The sequence below is a fragment of the Aspergillus viridinutans genome, assembly GCF_018404265.1.
Source record: "Aspergillus viridinutans IFM 47045 DNA, scaffold_11, whole genome shotgun sequence".
Taxonomy (NCBI): domain Eukaryota; kingdom Fungi; phylum Ascomycota; class Eurotiomycetes; order Eurotiales; family Aspergillaceae; genus Aspergillus; species Aspergillus viridinutans.
Genome location: NW_025091227.1, coordinates 892031 through 909603, shown reverse-complemented (window position 1 = coordinate 909603; position 17573 = coordinate 892031). Strand labels below are relative to the sequence as shown.

The window sequence follows — 17573 nt, the reverse complement described above, 5'->3', positions numbered from 1 at the left end:
TATCAGGCCACTACTATGTTCCTTACTCTACCTCCTCATCCTTCGTCCCTTTTCGATCTCGACGCCTTTCTCAGCTGTGAAGTCGTGAAACTATCATTCCCGGCATGTTAACTGTGAGATTGCCATCGTCTTATCGCCGGAGAACCTCTTGATTTCCTTACCTCCAACAACGCACTGTTATCTTCACCTCGTTATACTTGGAATACCAAGTTTTCAGCAGTGCAGATCATTGACAATTCGATCTATGGAGAGATGGCGCTCCTAAAAGTAAACAACTTCGGTTAAATTGGGACAACAATTCCTGAATTCGCTTTTAAAACAGTACATATACCACCGTCCGCAGCGATGATGCCCCCAAATTCGAGCGTCAATACTCCCCGGAGATTCGATCGCGATGCCTCCTTAGTGCTAGTTGGCATTCGAGGATGCGGAAAGCGCTCTCTCGGCTTCGTTGCTGCCACCGCTCTCAAACGCCGTTTCATCACAGAGGATCATTACTTCAAGGAAGTTACTGGGCTCACGCGGCATGAGTACCTCAAGCGCCATGGCAGTCAAGAATTTCAACGTCGTGATATCGATGTTCTCAAGAAGATGCTCGACAACCATCAATCGCAGTGTGTCATTGAGTGCGGTCTTGGTAGCCTCACTCGGCCAATTCAGGAGCACCTTCGTTTGTATTTGGCGAAGAACCCTATCGTGTACCTTGTTCGCGACATGGATCGGATCCAAAGTTTGCTAGGTTTAGAGCATCAGGCTGTTAAGCTGCTGTGTGAGGGTGACCCTCTGCACAGAACTTGCTCAAATTTCGAGTATTATAACATAGAAGATCGTTCCAGTGTGGAGGCTCAAACCGACGGAGAGCCATCTGATCGCCGATCTGTTAATTACTCCTTCAAACTCAGAGAGGCGAAGGAGGACTTCACCCGCTTCGTACGTTTTGTCACCGGCGCAGATGTGGACCAACCTGGCTACGACTCACCCTTCGTACTGTTGGAGACTCCCCCGGAACTTCGATCATTTACTCATGCAATCTTTGTTCGCTCCTCTGATCTAACTGAAGGAGTCGTCGATTTGGCAGAACTTGAATCTGGTGGAGATGCTATTGAGCTCTGTGTCGACCGCTGGGGTTCAAGCATGGCGAGCACCATCAGCAAGCAAGTTTCTCTGCTTCGGAGGAATGCCCGGACACCCATCATACTCTCCGTTGATACAACAGCATCCGGAATCGGCGGCGGCGACCTTATATCGACGCAGATCTCAGAGCTGTATTTCAACATCCTAGAGCACGGCTTAAGGCTGGCGGTGGAGTATTTAGCAGTCGATCTGGGCCAAAATCAATATTTGTTCAATCAGATGATCCGCAACAGAGGTAGAACAAAGATTATCGGCCATTATCTTTTCGAGCCGTCCTCTTGCGTGACGTGGGAGGACGAGGAATGCCTTTGCCTGTATCTCGAAGCAGAAAAGCTTGGTTGCCAAATCGTGCGTATTCTTCAAGTGGCCACCGAGCGCGAGGATAATGCAGCTGTGGGCAAATTTATCAACAAAATCCAATCCCTACCTGGTTCACACCCCCCGGTGATCGCCTACAACATTGGCAGTCTTGGGAGGACCTCGCAGGTGTTCAATTCGATATTGACCTCCGTGACTCATCCGGCTATCAAGCGTCGCACGGACAATGGCAGGGATCCCCTCATTACTTCACGAGACGCCATTCAAGCCTTGTTCCAGAGCTATGCGCTAGACCCCCTGCAATTTTACATCCTTGGAGGGAACGTGGCGTACAGTCTATCACCTGCCATGCACAATGCTGCTTTTCGGCACTGCGGCATGGGGCACACGTATAGCATTCCCGAATTTCCTTCTCTTGCGGCGCTTGATCGGCTGGGCCGTGATCCGCATTTCGGGGGTGCGAGTATTGTGCAGCCGTGGAGAGTGCAGGTCTTTCAGAAACTCGCATCTAAAAGCAGACATGCTGAAGCTATCGGGGCCATCAATACCATTATGCCCCTGCGTGCACGAGCTGATGGGACGATGTTTCCCTTACAAGAGCAAGCCAGCCGCCGTAACCAGGCGGGGCCTGTTCTGGGATGGTACGGAGAAAACACAGACTGGGTGAGTATTATGACTTGTATCAGTCGTCACCTGTCTCCCCGTAATACGATCAGCCCTTTGAAATCAACAGGCCTGGTTATTGGAGCCGGTGGCATGGCTCGGGCCGCGATTTATGCTATGCTTCGGCTGGGTTGCCGAAAAGTTTTTATATACAACCGAACCTTATCGCGTGCGGAGAGTGTCGCACGTCATTTCAATTCTTGGGCTGCATCGCAGGTGGGCTCAACCCAAGTCGTACGGGTGTTGAAGTCCCTCCAAGATGAATGGCCATTGGATGCCTGCCACCCATGCTTAATTGCCTCGTGCGTGCCAGCAGATCCTGACAGAGATGAACCTCCAGCCAACTTCGAAATGCCGATACAGTGGCTCGGAAGTCCAACCGGCGGCGTGATTTTGGAGGTGAGCAACTTTCACCGCATTTGATCCTTAAGAATCTAGCTGATCAATTTTCGTTGACGCAGTTTGCATACAAACCCTTGGATACGCCCCTGCTGCGGCAAATGCGCCGGTTCCGAAGTGAAACTGGAAGGCCGTGGATACTGGTCGGAGGGCTGGAGTTAGTCTCAGAACAAGCGGTCGCGCAGTTCGAGCTCTTAACAGGACGGAAGGCACCTCGCCGATTGATGACCCTTGAGGCTCTTCAGAACTATGTCGGAGAGAACGGTTCTCTCGATGAGAAAGAGATTCCAGCAAGGCTAGGCTATACTTAACGATATATTATTTTGCAGATAATAAGCGAGAAGTCGCATTTGACCTGAAGTACAAGTCATCCCCTATGTTACGAGCCGACAAACTGCATGATTCAGCATAGTATACTGGATGGTTGAAGCTATTCATTCAACTATCCACCATAGTACGTAGGCAAGGCACCTGAGCGGTGGTAGTCCACATTTGAACTTGCAAATTGAAGACCTGTTATATGCTGGATGTATAGTACTCCAGAGAAAAATTTGACCGACATCTGAAACAGAGATAAACAAAGTAAACACACGAGTCACATCTTGACACGCAGTCGGAGGTTCGTCACGTGGACGGGGTCGGTAATGATCCAGCCCGCAGATCTCTTAAGGCCGTGATGAGTGATTACCTGTCAGTAATTGAGCCATGCGCGTTGACAACGCCAGAATGGTTCCCTGGCTCTCACTATTCAGCAATTCATGATCAATGGGAAACAAAAAGGCCTCCCTTCTTCCCTACCGCAGGGGTTCTGGGTCTTCAGAAGCGGATTTCTTCGATATCCCCGACGAGCCATGTCTTGCGATTGCGAAGCGGCAACTAAGACACATTCGGACCTGGATTGTCTTCGCAGTCTTCATCATTCTGATACTTTGGTTTCGCCGTGAAGCCCCTTCGCCAGCTCCTGTTTCGCATATCGACTATGATAAGGTCGATTGGTCGCGTTACGCCTACAGTCAGTATGCGACGTCGAGCGCATATCTGTGTAACGCCGTGATGGTGTTTGAAGCTCTGGAGCGGTTAGGTAGCCGAGCGGATAGAGTTCTCTTCTATCCTGAAGACTGGGATATGTTCGTTGCAGATGATCGTGACAGGGACAGCCAGTTGCTAGAGCTCGCCAAGGACAAGTACAAGGCGTTGCTGGTACCTATTAGTTCGGAAATGATCAAGGCTGGAGGAGGTACGTGTGTCCGGGTTCAGAGTCACAGTTCGGCTGTTCTTCAAAAGCAGAGCTGGCGCTAACTCTGATAACAATCTACACAGGCTCTGGCGAATCTTGGGATAAGAGTATCGCGAAATTGCTCGCCTTCGGCGAGACAGAGTACGATCGCGTCATACACATTGATTCCGACGTTACCGTTCTCCAGAAGATGGACGAGCTCTTCTTCCTCCCACCGGCCAAAGCGGCTATGCCTCGAGCTTACTGGGCGCTCCCGGATACAAAGCAACTATCGTCCCTGCTGATCGTGATTGAACCTTCTTATCGCGAATTCAAAGCCCTCATGGAGAGTGCTCAGCCAGCTATCTACGGTCAAGTGGAAGTTGATTCGAATGAGACACATGGATATGATATGGAGTTGTTAAATAATCGCTATGCAGATTCGGCCTTGGTTCTTCCGCATCGGCAGTACGGTCTAGTCACCGGCGAGTTCCGGAAAAAAGATCACCGCAATTTCTTTGGAAATGACTATGAGACTTGGGATCCTGACAAGGTCCTGGCAGAAGCCAAGCTTGTGCACTTCTCTGACTGGCCTTTACCAAAGCCCTGGGTGCTTCCAAATCAGAAGCTGCTCGCTGAGATTCTACCCAAGTGTGACTATAAACCCGGCACACCGCAAGAGAGGGGTTGTCGTGATCGGGAGGTATGGAAGTCACTCTACCACGACTTCCGTCAAAGACGAAAGGTTTGCGCAGAGATTCGTTTGGTTCGTACAAAATTTCGCTAATCTGGATTATATAGGACACTTGTAGACTACTTAGTTACCATGCTCCCGATTGGCCTCCAATAGAGAAGCCTCACTAGGACCATCTCCTCAGCTTTTACGGATACTCCTCTAGCCATAATATTTCCATTCGCGACATATGGAACGGCGTTCAAGGTCAGGCATGCGCAACGCCAACGTGCTTGGTCACGTTGATCGATCATCATCCAATGTATATCACCAGGTAATGGGCGTTTGGTTTTTTCATGTGAAGTCAATTCCTCGATGGTTACCGCTACCAATAAGCGCTTTAGACAATTTGACTTGGACTGTGCCCTTCGAAAAGGGCCAAAACAATTAAACCACTGGCTGAACGGAAAAAGCTGTTAAGTAGTAAGGACTTCGTATACTGTGTGTGCATAAACTTAGTGACCACAATCTTGCCCGGCTGCTCGAAATGACCGGGTGGCACAAAAGGCCGTCTGAAACTACGAGTGAATGGATGCTTGCAAGACGGATAGCATATGGTAATATGTGGATTAAGACGGTTTAGTATACTATAGCCTTGAGTATCATAGAGATTTCAGTTGCAGAGGCCATACGACTCCTGTTGACCATCTTGTGGACAGTCAGTCCCTATGAAGTGAGCTAAAAAGTCGAGTCACTGGGTCTGTAGGCAGCGCAAGGGTGGGGTATGGCCGAAACCATTTGAATATAATGTTACTAAACAAAGTACACTGCCTGAAAGGGATGCGAAACCGCGGAAGACTTGTTGCTTTGAAGCGGAGCATGTCGACGAGGTCCCTCCATGGCCAGCAGACTCGACAGTTCTAGGGGGTTGTTATTAGAGATTGACAGTCAAGCCTCACTGCTGCCAAATTGTCGTGCATGCCCGGGTATTATAACGCTGCGAGAGCAGGAGTATTCGTGACCACCCGCCGCAAGGAGGATATCACGGCAAAAATGGCGCTGAAAGAACCAATTGTGGCACATGGAAGCAGTCCAACAACAATTAGGAGCTGCGCGCCTTGAGGCAAGATCTAGCACTCAAGATCAATCATCAACATTCAGGTCAAGTAACCCATTCCCTTTCTCCACCACTGCCAAACACCTCGCTGTTCCATAATACTCCCAAATTCCTTGACGGACTCAACTTCAGATAGCCCTACGTGCGGTAAAGTTGGAGTATCGGAGCTCTGAGAAGGTCTGTCAGGCTTCGAATCTCCGGCTTGATCATCTCTCGTTACCACTCCTGGTCGGCTAACCAGCTGGAAATCCTTGTAGCGCAGGTTCCGCACCACATCGACCCACGACTCCACAGACTTCATATCCTGGGATTCAACATACATGATCCCTGGACATCCGCCATAGCGGAGAAGTACGAAACAGTTGTGCGTGTCAGCTGCTCGTTTCAAGGCTGACACTTTTTTACGAGATGTGATGTGATGGGTCCGAATTAGGGCATTGTAGAGCATCTTGACCATTGGAGGTCATCAACCAGAGGTAAGTAAGCGGTCGTGCCGCTGCGAGACAAGAAAATGTGACAGATATTAAGTGCACGGAGGGAACCTTGGGGGCTCTAAAACATGATGGTTAAAAGCCTTTCGGTTGTTTGTTTGATACTGCCATCCTTCACCGTCTTTATTCCAATTCAATGGAGCTATGACGTCATATGAAGAAAGATAAGGCAAGTGAGAAGGTAAACAACCATTTCTAGCGTAGTAGAATAGTATGGTGTAGAGAGGTAGTGCATACGTTTCCAACATAATACTGATCCGCTGCAGGAGGCAGACACAACTGCTCATTATTGACTACTACCTCATTGCCGTGGCATTTGCTGATATCGGGAGGGATATCTATTCCACATGATGGTGTCAAGCTCTATGCTGATTTAGATCTTGGCGGCTGAAGGCGAAGAGGAACCAGCTACTCTCATTTGAGTTTCTGAAGCGAGCATCAAGCTTGAATGTACTGAATTGACTTTGAACTGCTGGATCCGCGCAGTAAGTTGATCCATGATAGCAATGCATCATAAGCTTAAGAATGACCCAACAAAGAGTGTAGCTGGAGGATATTCATAAGTCAGGAGGAGTTCACCCTACGGGATCTTATATGCTTGATCCTGAACCAAAAAGCGATCACTAAAGAAAACTGAATATAAAGAACTGGGGTCAATTCAGACCAGGCGTTACTGCAAAGTTGATAGGAATGCAAAGGAACGCAAGGCCTAGCATACTTTGTTTCGAATGCTTGCACCTTATTGCATCACTGAAATGGAACACCGGAGTCGAATTCCGACATGTCCTTCTTTCTCTTCCTGCTCTATACAAATGGAGATGATGTCCGTTCTTCGAGTTGCAAAAGAATGGTATTGAATTGAGCGGGCTTCAGCCAACCATTCTCACGGAATGGTTACGCTATTGTGATGACTCTTTTCGGTGTGAGCCATCCTCACTAGAGCTTCTTTCGCGCTCCCTAATCATGATGGTCGCCAAGTATTGTAGATGATATATACTCACAATACGTGGACTATATGTCATGATGATGATTCGGGGGTGCATTTCCGTGACGGGGCATATATCAAGACTGCAATGCTTCCCACATTTCCGTCTTGTACTGAAGATGTTCAGGCTTTTGGATATTCTCGAAGCATTGCATCTAGAATAGAACCGACAAACTTCTTCACCTACAACAACCATGTCTGAACAAGCTAGGGCGATCATCTCTGAAGTCTCGGGCCATGATCTTGATCAATGGCTACGGCCATCTACATTTACGAACGAGCTAGAAGAGGTAAAGCCGTGTCCACTGACAGATCCTAGATCACTATCATTGCACTTCCCTTTTGGAAACCCAAGGCTTATATTTCACAGTCTGTTAGAGGCCATATTCACGAAGAATTGACGAGCTGGATCTTTTATCGAAAGCTCGCAGCAGACTGTTCGCGAGCCAACATTGCTCTGCACGGATTTGCCATGTACGTCATCTAATAATTCCTCCCTAGGTTGGGAGCGTGGCCTGCAATACTGGAGTATTGACTGCATCTCGCCAATCAGGCTTTGGGAAAGCAGCGCTCAGGAATGCTTGATCGATATGCTATGGTTAGAGAAATATCTTATCAGCCGCGGAGGTCGGTGTAAGCCAACAAACATTGAGGCGCCGAAATGTGAATGGCCTGATTCACCCGTCGAGCCTGTTGGCCCTTGTCGGGAGGCCTTCAATGTCCAGAGAAAGCTTTTCGTGGATTTGGAAAAGCTGTGTACTTTGGCTGGGAAATGCCAAGATACAGCCTTACTGAACGCGATTGAGTCGCGCTTTTTGCGAAAACATGCGAAGCATTTAAAGAACATGGGCGATCTCCTACAACAAGTGACCCGAGTGTCAAAGCAGCCCGGGCTAGGCCTATACCTCATTGATGCAGAATTGCGTCATCATAATGGCTGCATCCCCTGGATGCTTATGAATAATCCTGATAGCATCGAGGAAAGAATCAGGTCTGTGACAAAGAAGATGAGCGGGGGACTCGCGCTTCAGTCACACCATGGGGGAACCAAACTCGCATCGAAGGAGGCAGGACACTGTTAGGAGATACGCCATGTCAATGGCTCGTCCAGAGTACATTCGCTGACGTAGGCCTATGCTTAAAGATGCGAGACAAGAGAGGGACGAAGGGTGAGTTCAATCAAACGCCTTGCAGCCCTTGCTTTGGTTGCTTCACCCTGGTTGCTGGGATGTCATATGCATTACTGTGTCTCAAAAATCTAGAGCAGACAGCGAATTCAAGGGGCTTGTGAGTTTCGACTAAGAATACTCAATTACGTAGAGTAATATTACAATGGAATGATAAACCTTGTATCAAACGAAGAATATGCGAAGACTACTTTCATCCATCCCTCTCAGCTTTCTTCGTACTCATATTCGCGCTATACTACTATATTCCATTTTGATCTTTAGGCAAAGCTGAGTTAACGACCAACAGCACCATACCAGCAGAGTCCCAAAATACCGCCAATGATGATCGCGATCGCTGGAGGCACCTTGAACCAAGCGTGCTCCGCATAGGTAACTGTAGCAACAACGACCCACCATGGCTCAAGAGCAAGACTCTGACCATTACTTGCTTGGGGTGTCAAATATCCAATCTGCCACAGCCTGTATACAGCAGTGAAGACCAGGCCCACGGCAGCAGCATTGACTCCTCTAAGCCAGTCGACAACCCACTTTCTCTTACGGAGCACTCTCCAAAAACTCTGCACGGCAACTGCCAATGTGATACCAGGCAGGAAGATGCCGATGTAGCCAAGGAAAGCGCCAAATACAGTCGGGAACTGGGACTTCTGAAGCGCCAGAGCTCCAAGGAAGACCGCAAAATTGAAGTTGGGGCCCGGGAATGCTTGAATAAGAGCCAGGCCAATCAGGAAATCTCTGCCGGATACCCAGCCAGGATCAACAACGTAAGAACGCAGAAGAGGAATCACCACAGGACCTCCTCCGAAGATAATTGTTCCGGCCAGATACATGTTGGCGAACAAGTCCAGGGCAAGTGGTGGGTGATTGATGACCCCTCTTGCCACCAGGATTGCAATAAAGGAGGCTGAGTTGGCGGTCAGTACGGCTCATGGCTAGACATCAAAGGCTGGAGGATGAGCGCAAAGCAGGAACATACCGAAGAAAACAACGCAGACCGCGATACCGACACGGATCCGGATGATATGATCATGAGAAGCGCTGACTTCCAACGACTCAGTTTGTGCATCAGAAGCAGTTTCTGGAAGAGATGCTGCCTGTCCAGTCTTCCGTGACCGTACGGTGCCTTGATTAGAAGGAGTGTTGCGCATCTGGCTGTCTTGTTGCTCTTGAAGCTCCACTTCATTAGGAACGCCATTTTCCTGCCTTGCTTCTTCGGGGTGGCTGTTTCGTCGCCTCCATTTAGCCCTGGTTTTACGGATATACTGGCTCATCCATCCGTCCCATATGACGACTGACAGACCACCAAGAACCATGAGAAGCGGAAAGTACCAAAGGGCATTGTAGCACAGGCCGGCACAAGCGCCGAAGATGACTAGCATGCGGGTAAGCTTATCCTTTATTGCCTTTTCTGCTAGCTGGACGGCTGCCAGAGCAATAATTCCCACAGTCGAAGCATTGAGGCCAGAAAGGAATGCATATGCAATTTCCGGCAGGACATCATTGATATTTTGTACACCGAGGGAGAGAGCATACATGCCAACTGCTCCGGGAAGACTAGACTAGAGATTAGCTGCGCCGTTCGTTGCATATCGCCTCGAATGATGCGTGGAAGATAGAGTAATGTCAAGAGCTCACCTCCATATAAGGAAAGCAAATACAGCTGGAATGAAGCCTGCATGCAATAAAGTCAAGCAGAAAAGCATCTTCGTGCTTCCGGGCCCGGGAAGAGCTTGACAGATGGCAAATAGTTCTTGATACTACAAGGTCATTCCGATCAGCCTATCGTACCCATCATCGCTGGGTTCAGCACTAACTGTTTGCTCATCCGCCCATTTCTCCTGTCCTCCTTTGCCCTCGACAAACTTTTCGTGAAAAATCTGGAAATGGACCGGCGGTCCTCCAAAAGATGTGAACCCCAGATGCCATGTTCGTAAGAATACATCGCTCAATCGGCTAGAAAGACCTTTTTTACGTTGCTCAGAAGCCGCCCTCTCTTGTACGCGCTGGTTCAATGCGCGGAGCGAAGAAAGGTAGCGCGAGAACGGCGCCGGCAGCTGCATCCTTTTTCTATCCCTAACCAGCGATGTGCGAGTATTCAGTTGGCAATAGAGCATGAATAGAACTGATATCGCCGCAGTCTCTCCTCCTTTTGAGCATCAATTCGCAAGCCATACCTACGGTATTTACTCCGTATGATGTGTTTCCTTGGCAGCCCAGAAAAACTGGCCATTCATAAGAGAGGAGTATGTCACGCCGCTTGTCACAATTGCCAAGATGATTGGACCTGGAAATGCCTAAACTTGTTAGGATAATAAGATTACGGGATATTTAGGCCTAGACTGAGGAGTACGTCGTCGGGACGCCTTTTTGGCCTAGTTGTATTATGTTTCTACAAAACTCTAATATAAGCTCGTTTTTCTCCGACTCTTTGTGTAGGTAGCATCCTGACGGTGACAGCAGATAAGGATTGAAGAAGATAAAATACATGTATTTCTGCCTTAAACAGGTAAGCATCTATCGCAAAGATCAATACTACTAAGGTATGTTCCGAAATCATTACCGATGGTAAACCATATGCAATCCAGAATCTGATGAACGTCTGATTCTTTTCCAATGAATGGCTATTTAGCCTGTCTTTGTACCCTCCTGTTAGGAAATAAGACACTATATTTAGTTTCCCATCCTAATTTAGGATCCGTATGCACAACTTCAATAATGTTCTGCGCACTGAGAGTCATTCTATTAACCCGACGTTAGTCATGAACAGACATCTGCTGTATACTACAGCTCTTGTTCGACGTGCTCACCAGGGGTTATCTAGATGATGCAGGAAGTCCCAAAAGGAGACCTATGTGGAATGGACTATGTCCAGGCTGATTGTCACCGCGGCAGTTGCTCGGCTCCAGAGATAGTCTCAGCGCCTCCAGAAAGTCGGGCATCAGTTGTCAGAGCAAAGTTGGATGGGCAAACTGCGCTCAGTGCTCAAGAGTAAGCACAATAGGTATTGAACTAGTAACAATCCGCCCTCAAATGGCCCAGGCTATACATTGTTCGAAATTTGGTTTTCTCTGAGCATGTTGATACGGACGCTCAGAATACTGAAACTCTTCAACAGCGAACGAAGTATCTGAGGTCGTCCAGTTTTGCTGGGTCTGATCAAGTTTCTGCGTCACCTGCTGCTATAGAAGGTTCATATGTTAACATTCAGAGCCCGGCGGCATAGCGCGAGGTGGTATATGCACAACAGTATCTGCTCTGCAGTAGTAGCGATTTGGCAAACAAGGGAAACCATCGCTCAACCTCCGTTGGGAGAGACAGTGTGAGTTCCAAAGGCTCCAACGAAAGAAACTTGGCGTGCAACACTCGATACCGGTTGTTGTGCCCACAGATTCGATGCGAACGGCCTCAGGCACATCTATTGTGAAAGGTAAAGTCAACTCTGTTCTTTCGATGCATCGTGTATACAACCAGTTTGTCTCTTTGAGAGGGCCATCCAAGCAGAAACTGGAGGAGTCAGAGAAGGGAATGACGGGGATAGAAGGCAAAATAGTGAAAGATTACTTACTCTAAATCTTCAGAACCTGCTGGTCACCCAGATTGCAGCATGTCAATTCTACCACACGTGAAGGATGCCTGATCATACTGGGTCCTGCATCTAAAAAGGGCTATATTGCGCAGCAATATGCGTATATATGAGAGGAAGACAGTTTCAGAAGAGGAAGATTTCAGCGGAAGATATGCAAAAGCTGTACCGATTGACCTACTGACTCATGCACCGTTGAGGCATGACTGAGGTGTGGAGTGTCTGGCTGGGACCACATGCGGATCTCCCAGACATCCATTTTCTCATCACCAACAACCACTTTGTTTCCATACCTACTCCTACTCCCTCCACTCATTCATCTTTTTCTTGACAATGAGGAGACTTCTTGATTTACCCGCGGAAATTCTCCTCTTCATCATCGGATTGTTTGAGTCAGCTGAAGACTGGCCAGTCCTTCTCTCCCTTTGCCTAACCTCTCACCAGCTCTACGCCCTGGCTCAGCCGATACTTTTCAAAACTTACCTGAATGGACTTCATTGTCATTGTTGTCACAAGACCAGCGGCAGCAGAGATGGTCTGTATTCTCTACTAGGCTTTACTCAAACTCTTCTTTCTCGGCCCGACCTTCGGTCATGCGTTCGTCAGATAATCATAAACACCTCAACCTGGGAATCCCGGACGCCCGAAAGATGGTCGAAAACACTCACACCAGAAACTATAGCTCTGCTGGTTGATGTGGTTCAAGGTCTTTGCGTGAACGACAAGGCGGTGTTTCTCTCATCTATAGTGAGGGCGAAAGTGCCTCCTTTGATTGTACTACTGTGTTCTCGCACACCAAATCTTGAACGTCTTGATCTGACGCTAGGAGAAGAAGACTTGAAGGATCTGAGAGCTTCATATATGCCTTCGATACAAAAGGGCTTGGTTTCTCCGTATCTGTCTAAATTGAGGAGCCTCGCTATTGGAGGAACTTGCGGCCAGATGAATATCATTCAGGCAGACACCCTATCCTTCTTCTTGAGTTCGTCGTGCCTCGAATATTTTTCCCTTTCCCTCCTTGATGTACGGGGCGCTAGTGATTCAGGCTTCATGCTCCCATCGCAGTCTCTCAACATTGCTTCACTCTCCCTTACCCGAACGTTTTTAAATACAAACCTTCTGACAACTCTCATATACGCATGCAAGGGTCTCAAAGCTTTGATCTACGAGATGGATTCTGACACTTCAAATCTTGTTGAACTTTCAGAACTCGCTGCCATCCTCAATTCACAAAGAGAAACCCTTGAATATATCATTGTTGATCTTGATTTATACGATTGGGGGCTGCGCTGGGACGAATTCCCGAAGATTGAGTCCTTCGCCTTCTTTACGAATCTCCGGCACCTAGAGATCGAACAGTGCCTCTTGACCGACAACCCAGAATTACCCGACTCACTGAGGCATCTGGTCATTCGTGCCTGTGAACACCCTGTGGCAAGATTGTTGACAAATCTGACAAGACGCAGCTTCGACAGCCTAGATTCTCTCATGTTGGTCGTCTTACAGCCCCGGTCATCACCACCCAATGGAATGTTCGGTCTCTCGGAAAGATTTGACAGCGATGAAGACGTACATGCAAACATCCTGTATCGGTCTGCATTCAGAAGAGCCTGCAGGCGACTAAGGAAAATAGTCCGCGAGGCATACTTCGACTTTGATATACGATGTGAAGAATGGGTTTTGTTCGAGGAAGGACTTCTCTGAGCTCCGCAGATCTGGGATCTATGAATTGATCTTACGGATGAAACAAACACGAGGCAAATTATACTTTGCAAAAGTTGCGAAAGCACTGCAAAGAGATTGCAGGTTGTTGATTTTGTGCTTTTGCGTGGAAATTCAGTGTTGATATTTGCTTTGTAAGTTGTCTAAGCCAACTGAGCTGGCCGTACGACGGGGAAAAGGATCTCATCTTTGTTACAATGGTGCCTCTTCAAAGATTATACAAGCGAGTAGAATCTATGAAGGAGATTGATTGAGTCTAGTGATGGTCCTCTCGTCGGACTCATAAACATATATCATGGGCAGGTTCCGCGGGGTCCGACGAAGAACTGCCCGACTTCAAGTCTTCCGAAATCCGAGTGTCCCTCCCGTTGCATGTGTTCCTGAAATCAAAAATTATTATCATCAAGTGTCATATTCATGTTTCATCATTCTGGGCCTTTTGATCGCGACAGTGCTGAGCCTAAAAGTCCGAAGACGGAGTTTACTACTATAATAGGCATATCCGAAGCTAATGCCGACTCCCGAGAAATACTGCATTCAGTAACGCCGAGACGCAGTGACAATAATCCCCGATTTTTTTTGCACTCAGCATTACAGGCGCGACCATCAGAACAATTCTAATCTGGTCAGACTGAGTCATCTTTAGGAGTACAGAGTTGATCAGATAAGCCCTCGGCGGGTCTAGGCTCCATAACTATTGGGCATTACCAATTATTCTAACATCAGCGACCGTTGAATGGCCCTGAGTTGAGCACCGCCGTGAAAACCACGCCTGTGGGGTCATAAGCCTTTGAAGTATGATTTCCTCGCAATTCAAAGATGGACGACGATCAGGAGTCGCCACATCATATGGAGCACTCAAGGTCATCGCCCAAATCCGCAGCACGTCGGCGCAGACCACCGCTAGCATGCACCGTGTGCAGACGGCGAAAGCTCAAATGTGATCGAGCATTGCCATGCAGCCAATGCATCAAGTCCAAGACTCCAGATCAGTGCATCTATGTAGGACCTCAGGCTGGCGCGCTATCAAGCGTCCGACGCGCTGAAGACCAAGATACGACTGTCAATGACCGTGCTCGAACGACCACAGATCGCGCTCATCGCAGCAGTCCTGTTCATAGTGGTGTCTATGTTTTCGACTCCAAGCACCGACCTTTTCCGACCAGAGTTACAAAGCCTAAAAGTCGCTCTGATGAGCTGCAGGAGCTGCGTAACCGAGTCCTGACATTAGAAAATGCGCTGGTAAAAGCCAGCTCGATTCAAACTCCAGAGACCCTGGGCACCGTATCCTCGATTGTCTCAGAATCAGGACCCCGTACAACGGGAGACGAATGCTATCTCAGCGAGGACATCCGGTCTCTCCCATGGGCATCTTTTCGGGGGAAAAAGTCTAATACTAGGTACTGTGGTCGCTCGCACTCTATCCTAGCCCTTTCATTCGTAAGTTGCTAGCATCCTGTCGCTTGGTGTATTCCTCCGGGCTAAGTTCTTTGTAGTTCCGGGATGTGGGTGATTTCTTGAGGCAACGCAAATCCAAACATAAGAAAGATTCCGAGTTTGGATCGTTGAAACAATTTCGGAAAGAAATGTGGCTCAAGCAAAGACGAGAACAGCAGCAACGTGTGCGTCAGGAGCAGGCTTCTTCTTTTATGGACCTGCTTCCTCCTCGCCGAGTTGCTGATGAGCTAGTCCAGTTGTACTTGTCCAATTTTGAAACCACATATCGCATCCTGCATATACCAACCTTTCTCAAGCAGTACGAAGATTACTGGACTGCACCCCAGAACCCCGATATAGTTTTCTTGGCCAAGCTTTTGCTTTTAATGGCCGCTAGCAGTTGTTTTTACAGCCCAACAACGCAGATCAACGGCAAAGATTCACTTGCGAGTACTGCAATACATTGGATCGAAGCAGTTCAGACATGGAGCGCAACGTCATTTGCGACTCGGAACACCAACTTTGATATGTTGCAAGTCCATTGTCTGTCGTTGATTGCGCGCCAAGCGAACGCTTTTGATGGGGATACCATTTGGATATCATCTGGCTCGTTGATACGATCAGCCATGACCATGGGCTTGCACCGTAACCCGTTGCGCTTTCAGAAGCTGTCTAGATTCTGGGCAGAAATGCGCCGCCGTTTGTGGGCTACCATACTGGAGTTAGACTACAGTCGTCGATGGATGGAGGGATGCCGCCGACGATTGACCTGGAGGAGTACGATTGCGATCCACCGTCCAACTATGATGACGCAGATCTGATCGAAAGTATGACAGAAGATCCGCCTCCCAAAGATCCCGGCATCCTCGCTCGGAGCAGCCTTCAGGTTCTACTTTCGCGTACATTGCCCGTGCGAGTACACATAGCAAAGCTCGTCAATCGCCTGAGATTCACAATCTCGTATGACGAGGCTCTGCGCTTGAGCGAGGAGCTCATGCTGTCTCTGAATGATGCTTTGGATTTGTTCCCAAGCGACAGATCTCTGTCGCATATCCCCGGCGTTGAGAATCCCGCATTCACCAAGTCGTATTTCATTTTCCTAATACGAAGGCATCTGCTAGCCCTCCACCGCCCTTTTTGCCTCAGTATCATGCGAACTCCCAAATTCTCCTACTCACGAAAGATTTGCCTCGACTCGGCGCTGGATCTGCTCTCCTTGCTGGAGCCCCCTCATGACGTTGCCGAAGCACGGCCCCATCCTCATCTTGGACATTTGACCGGCGGAATGTTCCGTGAAGAGCTATTCCATGCGGCGATAATGGTTTGCGTGGAGCTAGTTCTGCAGGCTGACGAGTATCCGCGGTCAAAGTCCATGCTCCAAGGCCAAAATAGCGTCTTGAGTTCCCTCAACGACATGGCGGAATCCCAGCAAGCGGTCATGGTACGTGCCGTTGAAAACACCATCGACCTCTTCGGCGGTCGCATTGCACCAGGAGGAAGGGGTTGTAAGCCATATATCTTCCTGAGTATCACGCTTGCATCTGCCAAGGCGCGATTGAAAGGGGAGGATTCCTTCAAGACTATGGATCAAGCTGGTGAAAACGCCATCAGAGACTGCCAGTTATTGATGAGCGGGGTGCCTTGGGCCGACGTACGCAAGCAAGATGAAAACAGCACAAAGGAAGTGAGTGATTGCAGCTTCCCAACAGCGGCTATTCGCTAATTCAGGACTAGGCCAGTATTTCAACGCCCGGGCTCACTGCGGGTACGCCACTCGATCCGCCCTTTGATCCTATGGCTTTCGACCCTAGCTCCATGGAGGACATTTCGGTAAGACTCTGTCTCAGATGATTGAATCGACCCTAGAGGCTGACAAGCTAGCCGTTGGACTTTGGAACCCTCTTCGACATGACCGACTATGGAGCTTCGGAAATTTGGAATAACGATTTCTTCTCAGGGCTTTAAGCAACTAGCGTGCATGAGGAAAGGCGTTCAAGAAATAAGGAGTTAACTTGCGATCTTCCACTGGCAAATCTCCAACTAGCTTATGTACAAAAACCTCTCGGTTAGATCCATGTATAGATGAAACAGAGCCTTCTTCGCCTGTGATAGCGACGAGTCATCTCGGCAGGGGAAGCCACACGTGCGCCGATACCGAGTATAAAAGTTGGGCAATCCCGGGTTCCAGCAGCTTTTATACACCGTCGAGGAGTTCTGCATATCTCGCGTTCGATAGAGTCATTAGCAAACCAGGACCCTGGAGCTATGTCGTAAGTCCCTCACAAAGAACGTTCTTCATCACCATTGATGATTATTACCATAAATGATGAAATCTCATACAGCCGTACACCATACTGGACTTAAATCATATACCAGCAGAAAGGCGTTTGGTTTCCGATTGTTGACACACATTATCACAGTCGCCGCGGTCCCAGCAGCTAGAGCGATTGCTGTCATTTGATGGTATTCTCTGCCCTCCGTATGCGCACTCATGAATCAATGATAAGAATATCATGATTCAGGAGTCATGTAATCATCGCCGTACAATGCTTGTTCTATGCACATGTGCACCTTCATTGGTGGAACTTGTTGGCTGATCCCTGCACCCCAGCGGAGGAAATATCCCGCAAAACACGAGCGCTCGATGC

The 17573-nt window shown here is 48.5% G+C and overlaps 6 protein-coding genes across 6 annotated transcripts; 5 read left to right on the top strand and 1 right to left on the bottom strand.

The window, feature by feature from the left end:
- Nucleotides 1–345: 345 nt before the first annotated feature.
- On the top strand, nt 346–2825 carry Aspvir_002436 (repressor protein; the record flags this gene model as incomplete). The annotated part of the gene is made up of 2 exons (XM_043274035.1): nt 346–2514; nt 2577–2825. The coding sequence occupies 2 exons, from the start codon at nt 346–348 to the stop codon at nt 2823–2825; spliced, it is 2418 nt and encodes an 805-aa protein (XP_043129970.1).
- A 454-nt stretch (nt 2826–3279) lies between these two features.
- Aspvir_002435 (glycosyltransferase family 8 protein) lies at nt 3280–4517 on the top strand (the record flags this gene model as incomplete). The annotated part of the gene is made up of 2 exons (XM_043274034.1): nt 3280–3751; nt 3835–4517. 2 exons carry the CDS (start codon nt 3280–3282, stop codon nt 4515–4517), a joined length of 1155 nt encoding a protein of 384 aa, XP_043129969.1.
- A 2673-nt stretch (nt 4518–7190) lies between these two features.
- Nucleotides 7191–8078, top strand: Aspvir_002434 (uncharacterized protein; the record flags this gene model as incomplete). Its single annotated transcript, XM_043274033.1, has 3 exons — nt 7191–7286; nt 7367–7470; nt 7550–8078. The coding sequence occupies 3 exons, from the start codon at nt 7191–7193 to the stop codon at nt 8076–8078; spliced, it is 729 nt and encodes a 242-aa protein (XP_043129968.1).
- Nucleotides 8079–8458: 380 nt separating this feature from the next.
- On the bottom strand, nt 8459–10243 carry Aspvir_002433 (putative chromate ion transporter; the record flags this gene model as incomplete). Its single annotated transcript, XM_043274032.1, has 4 exons — nt 8459–9087; nt 9160–9737; nt 9819–9940; nt 9998–10243. The coding sequence occupies 4 exons, from the start codon at nt 10241–10243 to the stop codon at nt 8459–8461; spliced, it is 1575 nt and encodes a 524-aa protein (XP_043129967.1).
- A 2693-nt stretch (nt 10244–12936) lies between these two features.
- Aspvir_002432 (uncharacterized protein) lies at nt 12937–13470 on the top strand (the record flags this gene model as incomplete). Its single annotated transcript, XM_043274031.1, has 1 exon — nt 12937–13470. One exon carries the CDS (start codon nt 12937–12939, stop codon nt 13468–13470), a length of 534 nt encoding a protein of 177 aa, XP_043129966.1.
- Nucleotides 13471–14307: 837 nt separating this feature from the next.
- Nucleotides 14308–16890, top strand: Aspvir_002431 (putative C6 transcription factor; the record flags this gene model as incomplete). The annotated part of the gene is made up of 5 exons (XM_043274030.1): nt 14308–14928; nt 14985–15628; nt 15652–16609; nt 16660–16755; nt 16807–16890. 5 exons carry the CDS (start codon nt 14308–14310, stop codon nt 16888–16890), a joined length of 2403 nt encoding a protein of 800 aa, XP_043129965.1.
- Nucleotides 16891–17573: the final 683 nt, after the last annotated feature.